At 39.4% G+C, this 27,505-nt stretch overlaps 1 protein-coding gene and 1 pseudogene across 12 annotated transcripts in view; one reads left to right on the top strand and one right to left on the bottom strand.

Moving 5' to 3' along the window:
* ELAVL4 (ELAV like RNA binding protein 4) overlaps nt 1-27,505 on the bottom strand; it is a 99,422-nt gene that overhangs the window by 55,844 nt on the left and 16,073 nt on the right. For all 12 annotated transcript variants that reach the window (XM_012434843.2, XM_012434842.2, XM_012434841.2 and 9 more), the window contains exon 2: nt 2,169-2,409. In XM_012434843.2, the coding sequence (XP_012290266.1) occupies nt 2,169-2,409 (241 nt within the window). The remainder of the gene's footprint in view (nt 1-2,168; nt 2,410-27,505) is intronic.
* LOC110568805 (Y-box-binding protein 1-like) lies at nt 6,265-26,160 on the top strand (annotated as a pseudogene).

Below are 27,505 nucleotides of genomic sequence, written 5' to 3'. Positions count from 1 at the left end.
CTAGTTTCACTGTTAATTTAAAATGCTAGAATTAATTAGGTAGTGTAAATGAAGAATTTAATAAGCACTCTTTACAACCACAAGTTTTACTTTTATTAAACACTGCTACCAAATGAGGGCAAATATCTCTGGTCTCTCTATATTTCCCTGCCTCATTTCCATAAGGTCTCTACAAATAAAATTTTGGGGGGGCCCGAATTTAAGAATAATGCATAATTATAAATTTGTGCCTGAACTGCATCCCTGCTTTCAACCCATAAGCTTCTTCTTTAAGCTCAGATGCTACTGTATGTCTCTGCTTGTGCTGGAGAGGGTGATAAACAAACCAAAGTTGACAATTTTGGTTTTGTATACCAAATTAAAGGCTGTCTTCGAAGCTGTCACTCCTATTCAAATCCACTCGGTGAACTACCAAATTAGCATTCTTTCAGTAAAGGAATCTGCTTGTTTAAACATGTGTCTTTAGAAAACAAGGAACAACACCATGAATCAGTACTTCTCAAAAATCTCACTACAGTTCTGAAGGAATTCTGAAAAGGTGATTAATAATATTCACCAATGTAGCTGGCAGAGTCTGTATTTTGAAGGTAAGGCTACACCAAAAATACATTTGCTGTATAGGAGTAGGAGGAAGAATCATATGCTTAACTGGTTTTAATTTGGTTTGAATTATCATCCTATTATAGAAAGATTATTCAGGAATCTAAATATTGGCTTTCTGAAAGTATGGGAAATTCTCTTAAAAGATAGATGTTCCAGTGCTCTGGTATAAGATCATCAAAGGCTGGCCCTATTTGGAAAACTTGATAGATACAATTTTTCTGTTCTGGCCACTTTCCTTGAAGCATACTAGCTGTACTTATAATAATAGATTTATTTACTGAGGGACCACTATGCAATAGACATTGTGCTAGATGCAGTGTATCCTCTCATTTAATCCTCACAATAAGCCCTTTGAGACAAGCATTATCTTCCAATTTTTCAAATAAGAAAATTGCACCTAGAGTGTTATGTGACTTATATTTTCGAAAGTAGCACTAGTATTTAAGTTTTATGATTTTGCAAACTAATTTATAAGGGGAACAAATTTACATGTAAATTATGAGAACAGAAGAATGTATATATTTACACTCACACATATAGAATGCATTCTTTAAAATCAAGATGATGTATCTCCCTATTTTAATAATACAGCTTCCTTTTTACAAAAACGATAGGACAGTTGCTAATTAAACTATCTAGAAAAAGGGAAACAAAAGTCAATACTCAAAACTGGTAAGTATTCAAAGTTGAATAAGAACGATTTCAGGAGTGGAGTATCAGAGGGTAGCAGCTTCACTGCCATCATTATGTAGCCTAATATATTTCTAAGAAAATATTCTCACTGCCAGTAAGATTACAGGGAAACATTCCCCCAAGGAATTATAGTGTCAGTGTCTGGCAAACATTTGGTTCTCAATGAACAGTTGTCAATTAGGAGAAAATCAGAACCTACAAGTCTCATGTATTGAAGTCGTATAGAGTGTTGTTTCACTTTCAAGTAAAAATTCCCTCACTTCTCAAAGAGTATCTTCAAAACAAACAGATGAAATAGAACAAAATACCTCAAATGCAGATCTTCATTAAGCATCCCCCTCCTACTGTAGAGTAGTTGTATTCCAGAATAATCTGCTATCCTTAGGGCCTGTTTCTCCCCAAGGACAAGGGCAGTTGTGTCAACCATCCACACATCCACAGTGGCCCCCTTTAAAACACTTATTTCAGGCACATGGAAGAACATTGGACACACATGAACCAAATATTGAGGGAATACATGAATAAAAACTAGTGTAGAATATAGGGAGGGCAGTGTGTGGGACTGGAAGCTAAAGAACAACGGGAAGGGATGGCTAATTAAGAATAAAAGGGGACAGAATCAAAGGATCATTTCACATGAAGATGAAGATGTGCCAAAATCGTCATCTGCTTCCAAGTAGTACCAATCTACAATCAGGTCTGATGTGGTGTATGTGCTGTCAGTTTATGACTGTGTATCCATGCCATCTTGCATGCAGGGTACATGATACACTCAGGTGCATCATCACACGTGCATTTCTGCTAAGATCTGCACATCTAATGGAACAACGTAGCTTCAAATCCCATGCCTACGTTATGGAAGAAGAGCATACCTGTAATTTTGTCTCTCACAAGTTTGCAGGATTCGATTTCACCAATGCTCCCGAAGAGACTCCTGAATTCTTCTTGGGTCATATTCTGGGGTAAATAGTTGACGATGAGGTTGGTTTTGCTGTCATCTGTGGTTGCCCCCGTTTGCATTGGAGAAGGACAGTTTCTGTTGTTGTTGGAGGGTCCATTGCTTGTATTGGATGTCGGACCATTTGACACCTGAGGCTCCATGGTGCTAATTATCTAAATAAAAATAAAAACAATTGAAAAAGCCTTTTGAAACCTCAGACACAATTAAAGTCTCTTTCAGAAGTTTATTTTTTTTGAAAAGAAAGAGAAGACAAAGCAAGATGGAGCAAGAGACTGGGTTGTGAACACAGCCAATTTAGAAGCATGTTTTTAACCAAAATGTTAAACTCCCCTTTCTATTTTTAGGCCAGCCCATAGATTTTGAACACAGACTACAATGCAGTAGGAACTCTCCCATTATTTTGTTAATGAAAAGCTAATTCCTGTTTTCATTACACAATCACTCTCAGAAATGTATACTTAAGTCACACCAAATTATAATTAAAATGTAAAGTAATAATCATGATTAAAATTACAGTTCCATTAAAGCTGAAAAAGCTAAATATAGAGGGCTACACTCACAAGATCAAATACAGTACCTGTTTATTAACTATCTCATAAAGTAAAATGACATTAAATTAAGTGGGGTTGTTCCATATGGGAAAGGTTTAGATTTTCACTGATGCTTAATCCCTGATCAAACTTTAGATTTTATAGGTACATGCTGGGGAGTTGCAAAGTCATCTAATGTCTTTTTTTTTTTTTTTTTTAATCTAGCCATTCTGTTATTGTTTCTCTCAGACCGCTAACAGAACAAAAAACATGGAGGCAAAGTTTTCTCTAGGTCTCCACCTTAGGTCCAGCACTACCTGAGGCTGTCCACTCACACATTACTCAACAAGGACTTTCTCGGACTGGGAGCGGTGGCTCATGCCTGTAATACCAGCACTTTGGGAGGCCGAGGCGGGCGGATCACGAGTTCAGGAGTTTGAGACCAGCCTGACCAACATGGTGAAATCCCGTCTCTACTAAAAATACAAAAATCAGCTGGGCGTGGTGGCGCGCTTGTAATCCCAGCTACTCAGAAGGCTGAGGCAGGAGAATCGCTTGAACCCGGGAGGCGGAAGTTGCAGTGAGCCAAGATCGCGCCACTGCACTCCAACCTGGGTGACAGGGTGAGAATCCGTCTCAAAAAAAAAAAAAAAAGGACTTTGTCTCTTGATTTAAATATTTTAATAAACAAAGAATTCTGCCTGCTGTGAATGTTCCAGGCAGCATGCATTAAGAATAAAGAAATGAATGAATCTCTATCATCCAGAAGCTTACAGTCTATAGAGGACACAGACAGGTAAATAGCTGGTGTAGGGCAATGATCATGCAATACAGAAGCAATGACTCCTGCTTACAGGATAGGGAGATTCAGGGAAAGTTCTGAGAAGATGCTAGAATAGGGTTTTACATGAAAAATGAGTTTAAGCTCATGAAGTCATGTCACGAAGATGCCCTGTATGGGATGACAAACATGGAGATTTGCAAAATTGCAGAGCTGGAAGGCACTTAAGGAAACAAAATCTAGCTCAACACTCTCACATTCAAGATGAAGCCCCGAGATGTCCAGTGACTTCTCTGTTATCATAGAAAAATGGGGTCCAAGTCTAGGCCTGCACCCGGGTTTCCTGGCCCCAGACACAGCCCATAATTCCCAACTTTCCATTTTGTCTTATCATCATCCCCTATTTGTCCATCATAAAATGGCTTCTGTCACCTCAGAAATTGGTCATCAACTCCTTGGAAATGAAATCATGCTCTGCCACTTACTAGCCCTGTGACCTTGGGCAAGGGACTTAAACCCTAGGAGCCTCCATTTTCCTTATTTGAAAAATGGGAACAATGCCACCTGCCTTGCAAAGTGGTAAGAACCAATCCAATGATAAGACTTATGTAAAGCACCAGAACAGTGGTGGGCACTTAACCGCAATCACTGACATTTTATTAGTAGTACTCTGCCAATCATCCAGTGTGACTTCTCTCACTGTCTCCTCACAAGAAGGCAATATTCTAATATTCTCTACATCTTATAGATGAGAATATCAAGGCATAAAAGACATCCGATAACTAGTAGCTTCCATTATTATTACCATTTGCCTGCTCAGAGGATTTGGGGGTAAGTATTTTCATTTACTATACTATACATGTAATAAAGTGTATAAATCTTAAGGGTACAACACAAAGAATGTTTACAAAGTGAACACATTTCACACCTTTCAGATCATAATATAGAACATGACTGGCACCCCAAAAGTCTTTCTCAGGTTCTCACCCCTGTCATTTACTTCACCCCTCAAAGTTAACCGCTATTTTGAATTCTAGTCCACAGATTTGTTTTACCTATTTTTTAACCTTTATATACATGAATCATACAACACATACTCTTTTGTGTCTTTTCACACAGGTATGGAGTGTCATCTGCTTTGTTACATGTAACAATTCATTGTTTTTCCCTCTGCTACAGCAATTTCCATTGTGTGGAAATATTACATTTTATTTATCTATTGATGAACATTTGGTTGTTTCTAATTTTGAGCGATTATAGATAATACTACTATGAGCATTACGTACATGTATTTTGGTACATAAATGTACAGATTTCTATTGGGGATAGTCCTAGGATTCTATTTTTGGTGTCATAGGGTGTATGTAGGTTTAGCTTCAGTAGATACTACCAGCAGTATTTCAAAGTGGCTGTATCCATTTGTATTCCCACCAGCAGAGTATGAAAGTTCCAGTTGTTCCACATCCCCATCAATGTTTGGAGACCATTTGTTGTTTTTGTTTTTATTTTCTATCTGAAGCAGAGTGGTATAGTAAAAAAGTAATGAGAGTTTGAGTCAAGACAACAGCTGATTTAAAATCCTAGTTCTATCACTTATTAGTTGTGTGATCTGAGGCAGGTTACTTCAATACTCTAAGCCTCAGTTTCCTCTTCTGCAAAACTGGAATAAAAGCTTGCCGTGTAGGGTTATCTTCAGGATGACAGATCATGTACATTAAATATCCAAAATACAAAGGACTCAGAGGCATCATAACTATTATTCCTCATCATGCCCCACGTAGGTGTTATTCTAATTCATCTTCTGATGGTCACAAATGATAAATGAAACAAAAAGGAAAACATCAAGTCTCAAGAAGAGCCAAGGAAATAAAACAGACTGAGAAAGATGGGGAGCATCTAAGATTCTTTACCATCATGTAAGTAATTTAAATGGCTCCACTTGTCCCATCACCAGAACTTTCTTCTTGGCTTCAGGTCAACTTTAGGATTCTAGAAGGCTGGTCCAGACAGCAAGGAGAAAGCAAAAAGCTTCTGAGAAGACTCTTAAATCAAGCTCCCCTCAGAACTCATAGAAGTTGTACCCAGCAAAGCCTATTCAGCCGCTTTGCCCTCTAGGCAAGGGTCCAGGAAAAAAAATTAAGGAGCTGATCCCCAGGGAGGAGGCATGCTAAAGGAGATGGCATTATAGAGCATCAGCACAACTCCTGGCTAGGAGGCAGGTTTTAGCTCTGCCAAGCTGTAGGGCCTTCTGGGTCTTTGCAGTACCTGCCTTTGCTGTGTCATTTCACTGCTTCACCAAGTCAGGTGTCCAGGCAACAAACATAAGAAGCACTGCCAACTCAATAACGAACATGAAAATCAGAATTTATCCATTCAGGAGGCTTGACTAGCAGAACCACAAAGCTGTCCAACTACTACGTTTTGATTTAATACCAAAAACACCCCAGGCCCACAATCTTTAGAGACCCTTCCCTGTTCTCAGGTTACACTTCTTTCAGCTTTCCCAAAAACACCTAGAAAATATCTGTACCAAGGAGGCTTATTTGGTGCTAATGATGGAGTATGTGGAAGAATTTCATGCTGAGATTCTGTGGGACCAAAACTCTTAAAGGTCACCTGACAGTCAGGTTCATTTTTCATCTGCAGACACACAGTGAAAACCAGCACTTCATGTGAACATCTCACAGGTCCACCTGATGCAGCAAGGTTATGAAGCAACAAGGCTGCAGCAAAGTAATTTCAGTTCCCCCTTCAGCTTTTTGGCTCTCCTTACATTCTATGCGGATTTCCTCATTTATGTTGACTCCTGGAGATGAGCCCTATCTGTATATTAGACAAGCCCAACTGATCCCAAAGCTTCTAAAAGGAGCCGTGATATGCAGTGTTCACTACTGAGCTACTTCAGCTGACCACATCTATAAATTAGGTCAAGTCATTCTCATCCAATGTAAATGGAGCTCTCTTTGCTCTGCACCTACACTACGCAGTTATTCTTTTGTATATTCAGAAGGAACTGATGAAAACACACAAATGCACACATACAAAGAGAGTTTTCTCAAAAAGAATGTACAGTCTGAAAGGTGAGAAACATCTGTAAATGTGTTATGTTATTATACATCCTATAATAAAACCCCTCATGGGTCTTACTGATACATCTTAGGATGCAACACAGGCTACAAAGAAAAGAATCAGAAATGTAAAACATCAGAATCAAATCTGACATGTGACCGAACCAAGAGGATTTTAAAATATTACCTGGAAAGTAAGAGAAGTTGCCAAGATGTAAAGATATTAAATGCACGAATATGAAACTACAGCATTTCAAGGTTAAGTGCTAGATCTCAAAGAGAGGACACCTGTACTATCTACTTGGGAAACAGAGGGACAGACCCAGGTAGAAAAGTTGTGTGCTGGTGGAAAACACACCCTCCAGTAAGCACGGAGGCTGGCTGGGCAAAATCAGAACACTTGCTTCCTCAGGCTAACACCTTTGATTTCTAACAGCACAATTTTCATTGCAAATAAATATATCAGTTACCCAAGTGTGCATATGTACTTTAATGAAACATTCTGTATGGGCCTCACAGCCAACTTTGCAGCTGACCAGGTTCCAAGCCCCTGACTTGCCCTCCTTTCCTCTTTTGAATAGCAATTAAGAACAGAATTACAGTCAGCATCCAGGATAGAGCATTGAGGAGGTTCAGTTGACTTCAAACTCTAATGGTTGCACAAAGCACTACATTAAATCTTTTATGTTTCTGTGATATATTTTAAGAAACATTATACAGGCAGAAAATTTCAGGGATAAACTATTAGAGCGGTGCACAATAACGTAGGCACTCAAATCCCGTCATTGTAAATGTCGATGGTTTGAATGACTAATTACTCACACTCAATGCATTAACCTCACCCCTCCTACCACTCTTTTCTGCAAAATATACAACAAAAGCAAGAGGGAAGGCTTCAGACGTGCAGCTGCCGGATCATCACCAGGGTCGTTTATCTCTGCAGAGGGGAAGTGAGGAGTGAAGGCACAGCCAGCCTCCTGCTCCTGGAAAATAAAAAGCCACCCCTCTCTTCCCTTCTGGCACCTCTCTCAACACAATCCAGGCTCCTTTTGTCTACCCGAGTTACCTGTAACATTACTTCCTGGATATGTCAGGTTATACACACATTTAAAAAGGGTTTATTTCCACTATGGCTAGATCTGGGTATGTTAGAAAAACAGAGATGGATCCGAGATGTGTGCTGGGCCCTGGCGATACAGCAATAACGAAGACAAAGACAGGACTCTTCTTGAGTTCACAGTGTGGATGTGCAACAGACACCAGAGAACATTAGGGTCCACGAAGCCCAATCCTGTAATTTTAAAGTGGAGGAAACTATGGACCAGAAGGGGGAAATGACTTGCTCAAGGTCACACTGCTAGTTAGAGGCAGAGATGGGACTGGAGCCCGGGTCTACAGATTACCTCCTTTGTGTATTCTTGTGACAATACAGTCATGGTCATTTGGATGAGGATTTATTTGTCCTTTCAAGGGGTGGCCATATTATAGAAATGCACTTGAACAGGCTGGGCATAGTGGTTAATGCCTATAATCCCAGCACTTTGGGAGGCTGTGGTGGGAGGACCGCTTGAATCCAGGGGTTTGAGACCAGCCTGGGCAACATAGTGAGACCTTGTCTCTATGGAAAGCAAAAAATAAATTCAGCTGGGCATGGTGATCAGCTTGCCTGTGGTCCCAGCTACTTGGGAGGCTGAGGTGGGAGGAAGGCTGCGATGAGCTGAGATTGTGCCATTCCACTCTAACCTGGGAGATAGAGTGAGACTGTCTCAAGGAAAAAAAAAAAAGAAAAAAAAAATGCACTTGAACAGATGTATGGAGACATGTTTACCTCCATACTTTTCTGAGTGTAGCACTTTACAGTTCATAAAAATTCGTGTCCCGAACTCTGAGGTTCACAGCACAGAGATCACATCTGTTTTGTTTATTACAGCATATCCTGAATATAGAACAAGGCCTAACAATTGGTAGGTCCCAGATAAAGGACTTTAGAATGAATGAAAGTCGTTACATGTCCATTAGCTCACTGGATCCCTCAAACAACCCTGTGAAGTATAAGCCAACAAAGTATTAGTATCATCCCCATTTTACAGATAACAAAGAGAACAGGACAGGTAAGCAACCAGTCATCTATTGAGCACTGATCATATGCCAGGCGTACACAAATATATTTCAAATGCAGATTTTTTACAATTTGTAAAAGTGTGGTAAAATACACATAACATAACATTTGTCATCTAAATCATTTTAAAGTGTACAGTTCAGTGGTATTAAATGCATTCGTATTGCTTTGCAGCCATCACCAGAATTCTTGTCATTTTTAAATCTGAAACTCTATACCCATTAACCAATACCTCCCCATTCCCCTACTTTCTCCAGCTCCTGGCAATGAATATTCTACTTTCCATCTCTATGTCAAATGCAGATTTTAAGAAGCAGTCATTCAAGTAGGAGGGTTAAACCCTGGGCGGGTATGTGCCGACTAAAGAACCTAATGAATGCCTTCGCCCTATATCCTCAGAAAAATGTACACTCATATATTTTATGTACACTAAACCTAATCTATTATCTCCAGATTGCAAGTTCCCAAATTGTTCCTTCCCATTCAAACCTGCAGCATTTTTGGAGCATCTCTGTGTAGACTAACACTCTTTCACCTCTTGATAGGAAAGTTTAGAATACGGCCTTACCCCAGCTCTTCACTGACCTACCCTCTATCCACTCCCCACACCAAGGTGGCTGAGAACTGTTAATTAAGCATGTTGGCAGCATACAGTGTCTAGCATCTTCACTTGGCCCCTCCACACCTTCATCTCAGCCCTATTTAATGATTCAAAAGGAAGAGAATAGAACCTGGTGGTTCAGGGCAGCCTTTGCTCTTACTGGTATAAAAAGGACTGAATGAGATAATGTACATGGAACACTCAGCACTATTCCTGGCATGGTAATCCCTCCACAGATGCTAGTGGTGACTGATGCTAATATTATTAGAAGAGAACAAGGAGGAAGATAAAAACCAATACCTAAGAAACTAGGTTGGGAGTTAGACAAGAAAAGCCGATTAGCACTATAATCAAAAGTAAAACCTTTCCTTCCTTCCCAAATCACTCTTTTCATATGATTTCTTGCTCTCAGAATTCATTAATTTACTAATCAAACAAATATTTATTGATGAAGGATTCACATGTCAGAGGAGAGAGAGCAGTACATCTTGTGGCCAGGAAAATCTTTGAAGTATATTAAGCAAGACTACTCTAAAATCTAAAAGTGTACGGATGTACTAAAAATATATTTAAAGCTCCCTTAAAAATTTTTCCTCCCTCCCTTCCTTCCTCCCTCCCTTCCTTCTTCCCTCCCTTCCTCCCTCCCTTCCTTCCTCCCTCCCTTCTTTCTTCCCTCCCTTCCTCCCTCCCCTTCCTTCCTTCCCTCCTCCCTCCCTCCCTCTCTTCTTTCCTTTCCTCCTCCGTTCCTCCCTTCCTCCCTCCCTCCCTCCCTCCCTCCCTCCCTTCCTTCCTTCCTTATTTTTGACTCGGTCTCTCTATGTTGCGCAGGCTGCACTTGAGCTCGTGGGCTCAAGTGACCCTCCCACCTCAACCTCCTGAGTAGATGATATTTATTCCATCAGCTCATTACTTTCTTACACCTCCTTCCATCTTCCACTCTTCACAAAGCTTTAATTTTCTCAAGTTTGGGGGCAATCAGGCTAGAGTTACAGGATTGATCCTCTTCCTCACAATGGAGGAGAATCATTGTAGCTACCATAGTCTTCTCACCATCCTGCCAATCACACCATATCGTGTCCTTGTCCTAATATTTTCCCAAAATGGTAGTATGAAAATAAAGATGGGATGTCCCCAAACTGTTCCTTCCATTCAAGTCTGTGACATTTTTGGAATACTTCAGTGTAGACTAACACTCTTTTACTTCTTAATGGCAAAGTTTAGAAACCTGTCTTACCCCATCCCCTGCACTTTACCTACCCACTACCCCACTTTATTGTTTTGCATTTACATATTTTAACCTAGTTAACCTACATCTTCTTTCAGGATTTACTTCGTGAGGCAAATAAAAGGTTACAACTTTACATTACAGGAACCAGCCCTGATACAGAACTCACTACTGACATTCATCATCTAAGAGCCCAGTGCTGGGTCTCTGTACACCTGTCATCACACTTTTGGCAGTTCTTAACTCCCAGTTTTCTGGTGGAGATACAGCCTTACTGTTCAATTCATACAAAAAGATCAAGAGGAAAGAACCAAAGAAGGTCACAGGAGCATGATGTTTCGTTTACAATATACTCTTACCCTCTATCTTCAGCCACCTTTAAATGTCAGTATTCCCAGAAATGGGAAAGATGTTAAATGAATGTACTGATTGCAAACATGTCTCAGGTGTGTACATCTGAGACTCACACATGAATTTTATTAAATATTTTAATGAGTACGTAAAGGTGTTTTCTTTTACCATGTTGGAAGGACTTTTGAAAATAAACGTATAAAACTAACCCTTATGTAATAGAACAAGCTTTCCCAGGTGCATGAAGAATAATGTTTACCAAGGGCAGTCACTGAATTGAACCATTAAAGAAATAGATTTAAATTATTCATGAGAACAAAAATAAAAGTCCTAATTCTCTTTGTAGGCATTTCCCACTTAACCCTTGTAAAATTTTGACATGCAGTATGTTAGACTCTGGTGGACGCAATAGCCCAGACTACTGCATCTCACCTACCTTTTAAAGCCTGAAAAACAAATTCCCAAAGTTAGAAAATTACACAGCAGGCTCTGTGTTCCTGAAGACAGACATTATTTTTTGTAAAATTCCTCACTTCTCTTTTTGCTCCTTAAAAGATACTAAAAATGTCCTTACAACCCCCCAATTTCATATTTCTTTAACGTGTCTTACATCAGCTCATAAAATCTATTCTCTTCCTTCCTTCTTTTCAAGAGGCTTTAATTCTCTCAAGTCCCTTCAGGTTAATACTTTTTTCTAAATGCAGCACTTTCTTGGTTATGATTCAACTGTGAAGGAGACATATGTTATTAATGTGACCCAAGAGGAGGGGCTGCAGCTGATGATCTGATAACTCTAGGAAAAGGGAACTTGAAAATACCACCCTTCCAACCAAATTGCAGGCGATGACTCACTAAGACCACTGGACTGAGGGACTGTGGCTAAAGACTGTACTCATGTTCCCCAAAACCATTCATACCATGTTTCTGTAGATTCTGCTGGAAGGTAACTAGAAAACTCTAGAAAAAATATTTAATTCCATTCAGGAAACACACGCTGACAGCTTAATAATACCTTTGGGCAGATGCACAAATAACCTGAAAGACCTATTTACTCTGGGAAGTTATGTGGTAATAAATTCTCAGCATATCCTTAAAACAAGTGTATTCAATTCAACACAAGTTTATTGAATGCTATTATAAGCCAAGGCATTCTTCTAGAAGGTGGGAAAACAAAAATAATTTGGTTTCTACCTGTAGAGGGTTCAAGCTGGGAGGATGGCAGAGGAGGGCAGGCAAACAATTGATTAATTAAAATTGATTGCATATTCCTTTCTTTCAAGCAGTCCCCTTCAGAGTTTCTCAAATGACTCCCCCCTCAGCAAAAGCATATAAATCGTATACACTCAGACTAATCCCGTTCTGATACTGAACTGACACTCCTATTCCTGGTATAAATGCCTGCATCCTAAAAAAATGACCTGTTTACTTGTCAACTCTTTGTTTTGTTTCTACAATGAAAATATAGCGCTTTATAATCTAAAAGGAAGTTATATTTGTAACAATGAGGTAAGCGTGAGGCATCCCTTCTTTGAAACAGCATCTTCTGCTCTGGAGATGAATACCATGCATGCCAAAAGTATTCTCAGTGGTGGTAGTCAGGGCTTTTAAAAAACCGGCAGCCACTGGAGAGAACAAGAGGCATTAATACTTAAAATAGTAGGGCGAGCACAGATATGAAAAGCATAATCAAAATTTAATTTCTCTTAGGCATCATTCTCAAATTCACAGAAATCCAAGTTTTAATCTTTTTCCCCAGACACATCACACACATTTCCCCTCCTAAATAAACACTGGCCTCCTTTACATCTTACAATGTTTCTTTAGAGTTTCATTTTGGACCTAAGATGATTTCCTGGTGTATCCATCTTCTGGTAAGACCCCTGGGTGTTTGGTTTTAACTGACTTTTACAGCTAACTCTCCAGAGCCGAGGGATAGCCTGATCACTTAGCACATTATAAAGATGAGGAAACCCTTTCTTCATCCTGCACAATACAGTTCTCTTTTCCAAAATGGCCAGTAAACAAATAAATAAATACAGTCTCATGCTTTCAATACGCTTTCTTTGTTTAAGTCAGATTTGTAAAAGAGAAATGTTTGCATTTTAATAAAAATACAATTTCATGCACAAGCTCAGTCTTCCTGTAAAACTGTCAGCTCTAATAAAAAAAATCTATTGGAAAACAATTCCTTCCATTCTGTTTCTTAAGTCCTTCTGAATTCTGAAGGTTTAATGTGGATAAAATAACTAAAATGCCTAATAATAATCTATGGATACCTGTTGGGATGAGAACCAGTTGTGATAGGAAATATGTTATTTTCATCTTCCATACAAAGAACAGTTAATGAATCATTTGAAAAACTGCCCACAAACTGATTAAGCCAGACTTATCTTTCCAATTAAATGTATAAACAACAGTCAATGGCACAACATTAGTATTGTATATTTATAAAATGCCTGGCTAGTGGCTCAGTGGCAGCAAACTCCTGAGGTTTAGTTGTAAACAGCAATATGCTATTCTACATATGTATCATGATCTAAAACATTAGGTCACATCTCTGAAATTAAGTTTATGCACACTCAGATTAAATTCTCCAGAAATCTACATAGAAATGTATTTTATTTTGAAAAAAAAAAAAACACATGTTTTCTTAACATAGCTAAGGCGAGGAAGAGGGGAGGAGTAAAAGGGGGTTGAGGGAGTTTGTCTCTAGAAAAATCTGTGTAGAAGCCTCGTTCTTTTTAAGAGCAATTGTATAATGTCAACGGCTCTTCTAATTGTGCAATTCAAAAAATTAAGTCATTCTGAAGGTGAAGATAATAAGTGAAATAAAATGGCTCTTAGCACTTCAATGTGCGTATAACTGGCCATGATAAATTGTACTTATAGACAATTCATACAGCCTCATATAGCTACATGTTTATTCATGAAAAGATCCTGAATGTCATTCTGATAAAGTAGTTTTAAATCTGAAAATTACTTTATCACGCTTGAAACTTTATTGTTAACTTCTCCCTTCATCGCCTTTCTTCCTTTATTTTTTTATAAGAGATAAACGTTAGAAAAAAAGAACTTCTTGACTTGATAGGAGAACTTTATCCCTCAAACTTCCTCTGAGAGCCAGTTGGACACCATTGCCCCTGGACATTCTCTGGGAAGGTAGCAGGGGCAGAAGTAAAACTGGACTCCATTAAATCAGTGTTGGTGAGAATTCAGACCTGGGCAAGGAGAAGTGTGCCTTTGAATTATTTGTGGGCAACATGTTTACACAGAAACTATAAACTTAAAGTTTGCAACTGTCAAGTTCTAAAATGCAGTGAAATAGTCTTTCTCATAATTATGGGTAAAAGGAGAAATTGGCACATCTTTGCTTATGTCCATATTCTTGGTCCCGATGGTCCATTCTGAAAGTCAGAAAAGAATCCAAAATTCTGCAGACCAAAAGCACGCACAATGAGGTACATTAAGAGGAGTGAGAAAAATGGAAACAGCCCAAGGGTCTAACAAGGGGGATGGCTAAATAACTAATTGTACAGTTTTTGGAATCTGCAATTGTTAAAGTTAGGTTTATAATGTTCTGCAATTGTTAAAGTTAGGTTTATAATAGGTTTTTATAATGTGAGAAAATGTATATAACGAATGTAGAAAAAGAAGTGAAATAAAAGATTAACTCATTATATAAACATGTACAGAGTAGGAGAGAAAAATAAAGAACACTAACAATAAATGGCAGAATTACAGGTGATTGTTACATTTTCCTCCATCTTTATTTGTCAACTCTGTTTTGTTTTCACAATGAGAATATAGCACTTTTATAATCTGAAAGGAAGTTGTTTTTTAAAAAAGAAAGAAAATGTCAAGTTCTTCAAACCAGTTTAGAGCCACAGTATTTAAAATGATTCTATCTCCTCCCCAGAGCTACCCTGTAGGATCTCTCCTTGGCCACACTCTGTTTGTTACTATATTAGAGGACACACGGGAGCCCAAATGAATAAAAATCACATTTCTAGAAAGAGTCTCTGGTTCAGTCTCCCCTTCTCCTAAATCACTGCAAATTAGCAAGGTTACAATCTTAGGTCTGCCTATTGCCTGGCAGCAACCTTCATGAGGACAGCAAGGAGAGAAGATGATTTATAAGAAAACCATTCCCTGGATCAGGGAGTGAAAAGTACTGATCCGTTCTAAAAGCTCCTGCTGACAAACTCTGATATTATGAACATTTTGCACATGGACAAAAGCTCCCACTTTTCTTAATTACATGGTTTGAGCAGGAGTCTGCTTTCAGGATCTGCCCAATCACACAACAGCCATTTATTTTCCCAACTGCAGCTGCCAAAATTTTCCTGATCTCTGTTTTGTGCTCCATCTTCAAGGACATCTTGTGAATGTATGACACTGATACCATGCTTTTTAAGCTTCTCTCTCTCTCTTTCTTGCATTTGAAGATCCTCCTAATACATATCGATTAAAAATATCATGAACAAGAAGCAAAGTAGAAAAAGAAAAAGCAAACAAACAAAATGCAGAAATCACAAGTATCAGAATACTTATGTCTGCTCTGAGGCAAGTACTTTTTATGACATTGAACCATTAATATTCTCTGTCCTCTGTGTGATGGGTTTGCTTTTGTTTTCCATATTAGGAAAATGAGTGCCAAATCTTTAGCTTTCTGTGTGTAAAGAGCGCAGGACTTCACTGCAAACTTCTGTGTTTTTTTTATTTTTAACATAAATTTTACCTCTGAATTTATCTTTTAAAAAATCCTCTTAGTTTCTCTTAACTTCATTTCTTCATTTTTCTATTTTTTTAAAAAAACTCCTACTATACGTATTTTTATGATTTGCCACATAAAAATAGGATTTTAGACTGAAAGAGAATAACTAAGTTAGTATTTCTGTTTTCACAATCTTTTGCCTTTTCAAAATATGTTTTTGAAAGGTCACACTCACTAACTGGGCAAAAGTCAAGTTGGTATTTTTAAAAATCAGAAATAAGACTTTTAAAAACACATGATAAAATTTCAAAAATTAGATTTGTATTATAATTCAAGCTGCATAATCTACAATTCTCAGATAAGGCCCTTTTAGAATTAATTTACTATGTCCCTAAGAATAATTAGTATATAATACATGTATATTATCATGTATATTTATCAAATGGATATAATACATGTATTTTGAAACTAAAATATTACTTCTTTGAGTAGAGTAAGCTTGTCCTTTGAATCACAGATACAAAGAGAATTTGCTTGGTAAACTCTTGCAACTCTTAATACGTACTTTTTATCCTAGAAATTTACCTTTTTAAAAAGTACAGTATTAACACATTCAGAATCATCTGTTGTCAGTTAGAACAACCTAAAATTTTTTTAGTTAAGGAATATATTTGAAAGCAAATTATAAGCCACAATTTAACGATGTTAATATAGTGCTTCACTGGAACAGCCCCTCCCCAAAACTGAAGTTAGCTCTCTAAAAAAGGAATAAAAGCCAAGCTAAGTTCCCTAACATTAATGAGTTCCTTTGATGGGCCAGAAACCATTATGTTGAATGGCAGGGATATGAAGGAGAGAAAAAGACTTCCTGCCTGCAAGGAAGCAAATAAATAAGTAAATAAGAAATTACTGTGTAATGTCATAAATGTAGTAACGGAAAAGCATATACAAAGTGCCTGGAATATGACAAACACTCAATAAAAGGAAATCCTGTTACAGTGCTGATTAAGAAGTGCTTTGGGTTACACAGGAAAATGTTTAGGCAAGTAATTATCATTAACTCCTTCCAATACTACTAATAGTAAACACATAAGAAATGGTGAGAGGTGTCTTTACATATACCATTTCACTTAATCCTCACACAACTTTGAGAAGTGGATATTGTTATTCCTCTCATCTACAGATGTAGAAGTGCTGTCACTCTATACATGATGGAGAAATGAGGCTTCAGACAGTGTTCACTGTCACTCAACTAGGATTGTAACTTGAACTCAAGGCTGAAACCAAATTCATGCCCTTTCTTCAATCTCTAAGCCTGAGGATTTTTCCTATCACTATGAAGTGCAACCCAGTAATCTTAGAGAATGTAAATTTTCTAATCCTATTAAAATCAACTCGCCTATGTATCTGCTGTTTATTAGTCAGCAAATACTGCCAAATAAATGGGTGTTACAGGAAAGATGATAATTCAAAATTCTACATGGTGTAATGGGAAAAGCATGAGATTTGGAGGTGATCTGACTTGGGTTGGAAATCCAACTCCAGCCTTGACCCTGGTTTAGCCAGTTGAGACTCTCTACAGTGCAATTTAAATTTACTCATTTGAAAAATGTGAACAATTCTATCTGCCTCGCAGGGTTGCTGTGAGGATTAAAAACAACAAATTTTAAGGGATCTGGTTCAGAGCTCAGCACACAGTAAGCACTCAGTACATGTTAATTTTCCCTGCCCAAAAAGTAACATTCTGAAATATGTGCCCATTAAAATGTGCTGCAGGTGGCAAAGTTGACTAATCTAAGAGCTGGTAAGATTTGTCCTTGGAATTTAATTTATGAAATAGAAAAGTATACTTAAAAACATTACTGGCTGGGGGAGGTGGCTCACTTCTGTAATCCCAGCACTTTGGGAGGCAAGGTGGGTGGATCACTTGAGGTCAGCTGTTTAACACCAGCCTGGCCAACATGGTGAAACCCCATCTCTACTAAAAATACCAAAATTAGACCGCCATGGTGGTGGGTGCCTGTAATCCCAGCTACTCAGGAGGCTGAAGCAGGAGAGAATCACTTGAACCTGGGAGACGGAGGTTGCAGTGAGCTGAGATCCTGCCACTGCACTCCAGCCTGGGCGAAAGAGTAAGACTCTGTCTCAAAAACAAAAACAAAAACAAGAAACAAAAACACGTTACTACTCATTACCTATGCCAATAGCTATTCTTTTCATCTTCACAATGCTCCACAAACATTCACTAATAAGATCTCACAATAATGCGAAATTGGAAAACACATAGCAAAGGGGTAGGGAGTCGTGAATTCTAAAAAAGAAATAATGAAAATACCGTTTTTGACACAAACACAATTTCTGGTATCTTTTGCCCTTTCAAAAAGTTCTCCACTATGAATGGCTCAAGTTAGGTACTTCAAATGTAAATAAGCAGTCAGGGGTTTCTGATTTCCTTCAAGGAAAACCATCATGTTTTCATCGGAAATTTCAGATCACTGCCACAGTGCAGTCTGCATACTGATAGCAGAGGGCCTTTCCAGCTTTCCACAAGAAGACTCCGGGTGGAAGAGCAGAGCTGTTCTTGGTCCATCCTCCACTTGGACAGCTCCTTTCTTCCTATGTACCCCAACAAGAAGCTAAACTGACAGAATGCACTTCAAGAGGGTTTTCCAGGGCACAGTCAGAAAGGTGTGGTGGGAAGTGTAGAGATAACAAAGCAAGTGTTATTCCCCTTGAAGAAATGAGACTAACTCTTACAAAGCCCTTACAAAACCTTCACTTAAAAATAATAATAATTTTTTATAACAATTAAATTACATGTGGACCCAGAGGATTTTGTAAGTACATTCACACTCATCACTTCACTTAATTTTCATGAAGACCCTGAGAGATGGGGGTGGAGTCTTCCCTTGCCATCACTTGCCTTTTACAGGTGAGCAAACTAAGGGTTAAGGAACAAATGGAAGGTAAAGCTAACTAGCCTCTATTCACATGGTGCAAAGCCTGGATCTGAACTGACATCTTCCAGTCACTGACTCCCATCTTCCTTCTTTACCCACTACAAGTTCCATAAGCCCTGGAATGCGCATTCCAGACAACAGCCTTCTGTAGCCTTCTGCAGCCAGCAATGGCAAACCAGAGCATGCTGTGTTCTCTCCTGTGCCACACTCTGCACATAAGCACTCCCTTGGCCTGGAAAGCCCTTCTCTCTCTGCCATTAGACATAACCTGCCCCTTCCCCAATCCCCCATCATGGCCCCTACGCATTTCCATTACAGACATGTCCCTCATACGCATTTCCATTACAGACATGTGCCACACAGCAATGAAACTCTCCAGCCTCCTATCTTTCTCTATCACTGGACTGTGAGCTCCTTGAGGGCTGGGACTGTGCTTCATTCATTTGTAATTCCAGAGATGAGCGCAGAGCTCCTAATTTTGCTGGCAGAACAAATGAATAAATGGATGACTCTCTAGGTCCTCATAGCTTTCTATAGCCAAATCTGCTTTCCTTGCCCTGTTCATCCTCACTTCACTCTAACCATAAACCTCTCTTCTCTCTCTCCTTTTCAGAATCAATGCAAAAGTAGAAGCAAATTCATTCTTTTAAAGCTATATAGGCCTTATCATTTTTGTCTCCCTCAACTTCCTTCAAACTACCCCAAAAGACTAATTTCTAAACCTGGGGTCTTCCATTTTCCAAGTAAGGCCATCTTAACAGCCTTTATTTCTTCATCTCCACATAGGAAATTAGATCTCCTCTGTTTCAGGCCTAAGCTCATATTTTATTTTCACATTGAGTCTGATTTGGCTGAAGTGTGCAGTACTATTTTGACGTTGACAGCCCCAGAGAACATTTCCACCTGTAAGAGTTTGTGCAAGTCAGAAGCCAGCGGGGGCTCTTAACATTTTCCTGCAACAACTATCAGACCTGAGCATGCCTGGTGTGTTATTTCTTTTAAATAAGTGAATAAATAAATTATCATTTAATCACTTTTTTTTTTTGAGATGGAGTCTTGCTCTGTCACCAGGCTGGAGTACAGTGGCATGATCTTGGCTCACTGCAACCTCTGTCTCGTGGGTTTAATCAATTCCCCACCTTAGCCTCCTGAGTAGCTAGAACTACAGGCATGTGCCACCCTGCCCAGCTAATTTTTTTGTATTTTAGTAGAGATGAGGTTCACCATGGCCAGGATGGTCCGGATCTCCTGACCTCGTGATCCGCCTGCCTTGGCCTCCCAAAGTGCTGGGATTACAGGCATGAGCCACGGCACCTGACCTCATGTAATCACTTCTACATCCATTCAGTTAACATCAATTTAGATATGTATTAAATATCAGTTGCATAGCATAATAGTTAAGAACACAGTCACTAGAGCTTGACTGCTCAGCTTTAAATTCCTGTTTAGCTGTGTGACCTTGGACAAGTTACTTAACCATTCTGTGTCTCAGTTTTCCAAGTATATTGAGCCATATCAATAGGATAACGTTGATAGGCTTCACAGAAACGTGGTTCACAGGAATATGGCAAAGATTAAATCTATTATCATTGTTGGATAACTGAGTTCCATGGCACTGGATCACTGCCCTCTAGGAATTCAGTCTTGGAAGGTTAGTAGACATTTGAAAACAGACAAAGTTCCAGATGCAGTGAGGCAAGTACCATATTTTGAATGCCTTTGGCAATAGGTCCCTTCCAGGTCTTTGCATATGTGTCCACCGAAATGCTTTCGCCATCACCATCTAAACTACCCTGCCATTTTGCAAAACTCCTCAGAGCCCACCTCCCTGACCTACACGGCCTCAGACAACTCCTCTTTCTCCTCTGTCCTGGTACTCACCACTTGCTTTTTACCTGCCTGTCTTCCCACTGACAGGGAATGCCTTGAAAATAGGGCCTGAATTTTGGTTGACTTCTTACTCCCAGCATGCAGTACATGGGGGAATCCAACCAATGCCCACTGAATGGATCAGCAATCAGAGGCAGGTGCAGGGAGCTAGGAGAGTTTAGAGGGAGAGCACATAGGGACATAGGAGGAAATATCCTTATCTCCAACCCACCAGGCTTCTTTCTCAGCATGCTGAGATAATTATAAGAGGAATGAGTGATTCTTTATTTTAAAATGCTTTTTTTTTTTATTTTAAAATGCTTTTTTAAAGCGTTAGCTTACTCTTCCTGCTCAGTTTATTTTAGATGAGTGCAGCCATCAAGATCAGAACAAATGTGAATTAGTGATCAAGGGGGTCAAAAAAATTCTGGGTGAATAACAATACTAACATGCCACAATACTAACAAGAGGAAGAAAATATTTAGAGTTTCATCCAGTGCCCTGTATAAAATGTGCACTGCCAAATATTTGGAAAATCAGCCTTTTATTTTTAAGAATGTTTGATGGAGAGTTTTGTTTTGTTTTTAAAGTAATTTCAAGTCTACACATTGCTATTGAAAACAAAGGAGCTTTAGGATGAGAATAAACTGTGCCCTTTTTTCTCTTTCTCTTCAATCTTAATTTTAATCAGGTACACTGATTTTAATCAGTGAAATTTAAAAGTTTAATTTTAATCTTTAATTTTATTGAATAGTATACACAATGGACAGAGGAGATGCAATACATAAAAGTTTATACCTACATTCCAAAACTAGTGCTTACCAGTTGCTCTCACCAGAGCATCAAGTAGGTTTATGTATAAATACAGTTAGCATAGGAGTCCTTCCTTGAAATTTTTGACCTATGAAAATAATCAAATCATCCTTCTCCTTCATCCTCCATTAAAAAGTAAATATTCTAACTTATTAGTAGAAAGAATTGGACTCAGGATTTAAGACTCCAGAGCCCTTTTAACCAAGTGCTTTTTGTCATAGAGCCCCAGGCCTCCAAGAGCCTGTGACACCAGGAGGATGGAGCCAACACAGTTTTTGACAGAGACCAGTCTCTATCACACTGATTTACAGCAAATCTAATCTGATTTTCTTCATAGTCATTTCTGAGATGATATATCTTCAGTTTTGAGATGATCTCTCGTTTTTGAAAGTTATAGAATGGGAAGTAGCTCTCATTTTTTAGTGTAAATCTTTTCTCCCTGTGAGCCCTGAAATAAATTACCAATATCTAAAATGCACACCCTAGGGGGGACTGAACTTATTTTCAAAATCCTCCTTTATTAGATGCCTACTATGTGCCAGGCCCTGAACCGGGTTCTTTACACATGTTAATTAGTTCATCTTCTAAACAAGCTTTGGAGGAAGGTATTTTTATCCCAATTTTACAGATAATGAAACTGAGGCTCAGACAAGTTAATGACTTTATCAAGACCCCATTACAAGTAAGTGAAGGAAAAAAAACACCCCATTTTGCAAACTCTTAAGATGTCCTTAACCAGAAGAATACTCATGGACAGGTAGAATCCTATGATAATGCCAATGACTACCTCACCTTATAGGTTCAGGCCATCAGCAGATCTTAACAGCCTTACTTGAGAAGACATTCTGGCTGACCCCGTCCTTAGCTGAATGATTGGCCGAATCCTCCTCCTGACCTTCCCAGAACATTTATCCCATTTCACAGTCTAAAACAGGGAAATTAAATAGAAGCTCTCTTCACAGGCTGGGACCCCTGGCTATTTATGAGTTCTCTATGTTAAATTTCCCTGAGGTTCAGACACCTCAATTCAATTGTCCAGTCATTCCATGGATGACCACCTTACACCAAATGCAGGTCGGGCAAGTCTGTGTCCAAGAGTTACTAGCTGGACATATGAAGCTCAGCCTTTCAGAGTACAGCATTGACTGTTCCAGCTCACCAAGCAGAAGCAAGGCACTGGGAGAACTACTGTGGCCTCACTGTGTGCCCACAAACAAGGACTCATTAGTGTCACTCTCTAACCTAGCATCTCTTATTTTTTAAACAGCATTTTGCTATGTGAAATTATAAAATACCACATAGTATATAATATCTACCTTTATTTTATTTTTTTATAAAGATACAGAGTCTGCTACCTAGGCTGGCGTGCAGTGGTGTGATCACAGCTTATTACAGCCTCAAACTCCCAGGCTCAAGTGATTCTTCCACCTAAGTCTCCTGCATAACTGGGGCTGCAGGTACATGTCATTATGCCATGATTTACTGATTACTTACTTACTCGACTCTGTCTTCTCCTCTAAAATGAAAGCTCCATAAAGGCAAGGACTTGTCTTAGTCACTGCTGTCACTATTACCTAGAACAGTGTCTGGCAGGCATTCAACAAATAGAAGAATGGGAAACAAATTAATATTATATGATAAGAGTAATGATGATGATCATTATCAGTTTATATGCCAAGTAACTGTTTTAAATCCTTAATATTTCACTGGTCCACCACATCCTCATAACAACCCTAGTTTACAGATGAAAAAGTTGAGGCATAGGGAGAGGAACTGATTTGCCCAAGGTTACAACTGATAAAGCCACAATTTGAATCCAGGCAGTCTTGATTAAAAGTCCCTATTAATTTGGATAGTTGAGGCTGCAGTGAACTGTGATTGCACCACTGCACTCCACTCTGGGTGACATAGTGAGACCCTATCTCAAAAAAAAATCCCTATTAATAATCACTAGGCTAAATGCCTCTCATTAATTCCTACCTTTTAAGAGATGCATAATATAAAATAGGAGAACATGAGCTTTGGAGTGAAACAAACTAGGTTTTGAATTCCCAGTCTGATATTTTCCTAGCCATGTGACCTTGTACAAGTTACTTAAACTACATTGTTCTCTTTCTTCAAAATGAGAATAAAAATATCTGCTTCTTACAGTTGTGAGATTTAATGAGGTAACCTAAGTAAGTTCTTTCTGCAAAGCCTGACACACACATTACATAAAGGGTCACTATTATTGTGATGTGTCATTGTTAACTGCATGTGGTACAGACAGCAAGTGACATAAAGGAGTCTAGAGGAAAGAAGAATCTGAGCAATTACAGGTGAGTCATGGTGATCAGGGAAAGTTTCATGTAAATATACTCAAGACCTTCAGCTCAAAGTTATAGAACTGGGGTTGGTCAGCAAGCTGTGTCAAAACCAGTCTTCAAAGAAGGGGGATTTGGGTCCAATATCCACTCATAGTCTAGGGGGCACCTGATGGGAACACATTATGAAAAACCTAATTAATATCTAACTATATCAGTTAACAATTACTGAGCACCTACTTGGGTACCAGGCATAAAGATAAACCCAGTGCTGACTGTTGAGGCAGCGGTGAAACCTAGACAAATAAACATTTGATTATGGAGTGTTGAAGACCAGTGATGGAATGATGCTGGCAGTGTTAACAGAGACAGCTCCAACCCAGAGTGAGGTAGGGCAAGGCTTTCTGGGTGACACTGGCCTCCTATTTGTCTCATGAAGCCAGGTGAAGAAAGTAGGAAGATGTTGGAGTCTGAGGGATCTGTGTGAGCATCGGTAGGGAACACTGTGGTGTAGTCTACAGTGGAGCATGAACAGAAGGCAAAGAGCCCCAAGATAGGAGGCTGGAAAGGAGAGAAGGAGCCTGGTCACAGAGGGGCTCCTGGGTTTTGTGAAGCTACCTGGACTTGGTCTTGAGCCACAGATCAATTAAGTAGCCATCTCTGAGATCTCATCTTAACTGTGTGCCTGTAGCAAATACACTATTTCTCCATGATATACAAACAAAACAGCACTGGGAGAGTGAAAAAATACATTATTTTTTAGGCTTACTGCTGAATTTTCTTTAGGGCCCTATTTTCTTCCTGAGTAGATCACAGGTATTTTTAGCAGTAGTGTAGTATATTACTTCATGACACTGTTCCCCTTTTATGCTCTAAAGTTGTTTTAAATTCAACTCTGTTCAGCAAATGTTACCCTCCCTTTCCCAGCACTGTACCCTGAGTGAATTCGTAAATATTTGCTGAATTGGGCTGAATTCATCTAGCAACTACTGTATAAGGTAACATTGTGTCAACAGGCAAGGATGAAACATAGGGGTAGGTGGAGATAAACAGATGAATATCAGAGCTCACTCACCCTCAATAAACTTGAAATTATAATGATGCAATTGAGACATGTATATGACAATACAGGCATATCCCAAGGAGGACTGTAGAGTGCTGCATTCTATCAGTAGTGACCTTTGCAGGTGGCGGTGTCTGAATCCCACTTCTCACAGCACATTCACCAGATACTCAGCTCTTTGAGGGCAGGAGGCCATGTCTCTTTTACTACTAAATATTTATAGACTACCAAATAGTAAGCATTGGTAAGCTTTTATCAAATAGTTCTATTTAATCCTAACAATCCTGATTGGTATTAATCCTTTTACAAATGTGGAAACTGAGGCTTAGAGAGGTAATATGACTTGCTTGAAGTTATAAGGCTAGTAAATGGCATAGTAAAAATAACAATAACAGTTCAATTGGTAGAGGGAGCAGAGAGCGGACCCCACAGAGCCCTGAGAAGCCCCACTGCCGCCACCGGTCTAGTTACCATCACACCCCGGGAGGAGTCGCAGCTGTCGCAGCCGGCCCCAGTCACCATCACCGCAACCATAAGCAGCGAGGCCGAGACCCAGCAGCCGCCGGCCACCCGCTGCCAGCTCCATGCGGCCCCCTGCGGTCCCCCGCCCTCCGTGCCGCCAACCCCAAGCCTGGGACTACGGGCAGCGGCGCAGGGAGCTGTGGCCTGGCCAGCCTCACATCAGCGGTGCCTGCCGGAGGGGACAAGAAGGTCATCGCCACGAACGTTTTGGGAACGGTAAAATGGTTCAATGTAAGGAACGGATAGGGTTTCATCAACAGGAATGACACCAAGGAAGATGTATTTGTACACCAGACTGCCATAAAGAAGAATAACCCCAGGAGGTGCCTTTGCAGTGTAGAAGATGGGGAGATTGTGGAGTTTGATGTTGTTGAAGGAGAAAAGGGTGCGGAGGCAGCAAATATTACAGGTCCTGGTGGCATTCCAGTTCAAGGCAGTCAATATGCAGCAGACCGTAACCTACGATGCTATCCACGTGGTAGGGGTCCTCCACGCAATTACCAGCAAAATTACCAGAATAGTGGGAGTGGGGAAAAGAACGAGGGATGGGAGAGTGCTCCCTAAGGCCAGGCCCAACAACGCGAAGGTTCCCTCCTTACTACATGTGGAGACCCTATGGGCTTCGATCACAATATTCCAACCCTCCTGTGCAGGGAGAAGTGATGGAGGGCGCTGACAACCAGGGTGCAGGAGAACAAGGTAGACCAGTGAGGCAGAATATGTATGAGGATATAGACCACGATTCCGCAGGGGCCCTCCTCGCCAAAGACAGCCTAGAGGGGACGGCAGTGAAGAGGATAAAGAAAATCAAGGAGATGAGACCCAAGGTCAGCAGCCACCTCAACGTCGGTACTGCCGCAACTTCAATTACTGACGCAGAAGGTAGAAAACCCTAAACCACAAGATGGCAAAGAGACAAAAGCAGCTGATCCACCAGCTGAGAATTCGTCCTGTCCTGAGGATGAGCAGGGCAGGGCTGAGTAAATGTGGGCTTACCATCTCTACCATCATCCGGTTTAGTCATCCAACAGGAAGAAATATGAAATTCCAGTAATAAGAAATGAACAAAAGATCGGAGCTGAATACCTTAAGTGCTTGCTTTTTGCCCGTTGACCAAATAAATAGAACTGTCTGCATTATGTATGCAGCATGGGGTTTTTATTATTTTTACCTAAAGACGTCTCTTTTTGGTAATAACAAACGTGTTTTTTTTTTTAAAAAAATAGCAGTAACAATGATAATAACAATTTTCCATTCTAAGGAAGCCCACCTTCTATTTATCATTCTCCAAATGTCTCTGCCATGGGATTTGCTTTTCACACTAAGATGGAAAATATTCTGTCTGAATGAAACTTGAAGTTTACAATTTGAGTTCTTGAGCTCTTGTTGGCTTTTCTGTGCTGCCAGTTTTAGGAGCTCCAAAAGGCACTGAATGGATTTGGGACAGATGGATCTGCCCACATTGCAGGTAAGAATACCAGTGCCACTAGGCATATGCAGCTAAACATATAAAAATGTACAGTGTTTCTTTAGCACAAAGGTTCCCTAATCCCTAGAGGAGAATTAATCCAACTTCAATTCAACAGAATAAATATTTAGTGAATGCCTACTGTGTGCCAAGCACTTTTCTTAATACTTCTAAAATAAAATATACAGTATTCTATGTGCCTGTCCTATCTCCTGTTGTGATAAAATAAATCCTGATTCACATTCTCACAAAGTAAAACACAAAGGGCAGCTAGTAAACCGTCAAGGACAGAGACTGACTGACCCACTTATATTTGTAGAGGAGTACAGAGCTAACACCAGTAAGCACTTTAATACATTTTCATGGAACAGAATAAATTTTGAAATTTTGTTCTGGAATCAGATAAATCTGGGTTCAAATCAAATCCTGGCCCAACCAATTACTGGCTGTGTAACCTTAATTTACCCCTCAAAACCTCAGTTAGCTTGTCCATAAAATAGAGAAATTAACATTTACCTTTTAAGTGTGTTCTAAGGATTAAAAGGGATGGTATTTGTAAGGCACAGTGCCTGACTCATATCAAGAGCTCAAGAAATGAAAGCTAATCTCATTATTACTAGTCCCACCTCTAGGTCACCTTCACTACTGATTATTGTCACTTTTTTTTTATTATATTGCAGATTCAGCTAGGTAGCACAACCAAGGTATAAAGTTTCCTAGTTAATAAATATTTTGGTTAATAGTTCTTAATAGAGAGCCCCAACATATACCATGCAGACATCAGTAGTTATCAAAGATGTAAGATATGATGCTTCATATTAAATCTAAAACAACTAGAAGTCATCCTTTCTTTAATAATTT

This window comes from Aotus nancymaae, unplaced genomic scaffold (assembly GCF_030222135.1).
Source record: "Aotus nancymaae isolate 86718 unplaced genomic scaffold, 86718_ANA_hifiasm-v0.15.2.pri h1tg000007l, whole genome shotgun sequence".
NCBI lineage: Eukaryota > Metazoa > Chordata > Mammalia > Primates > Aotidae > Aotus > Aotus nancymaae.
This window is presented reverse-complemented; position numbering and strand designations above follow the sequence as displayed.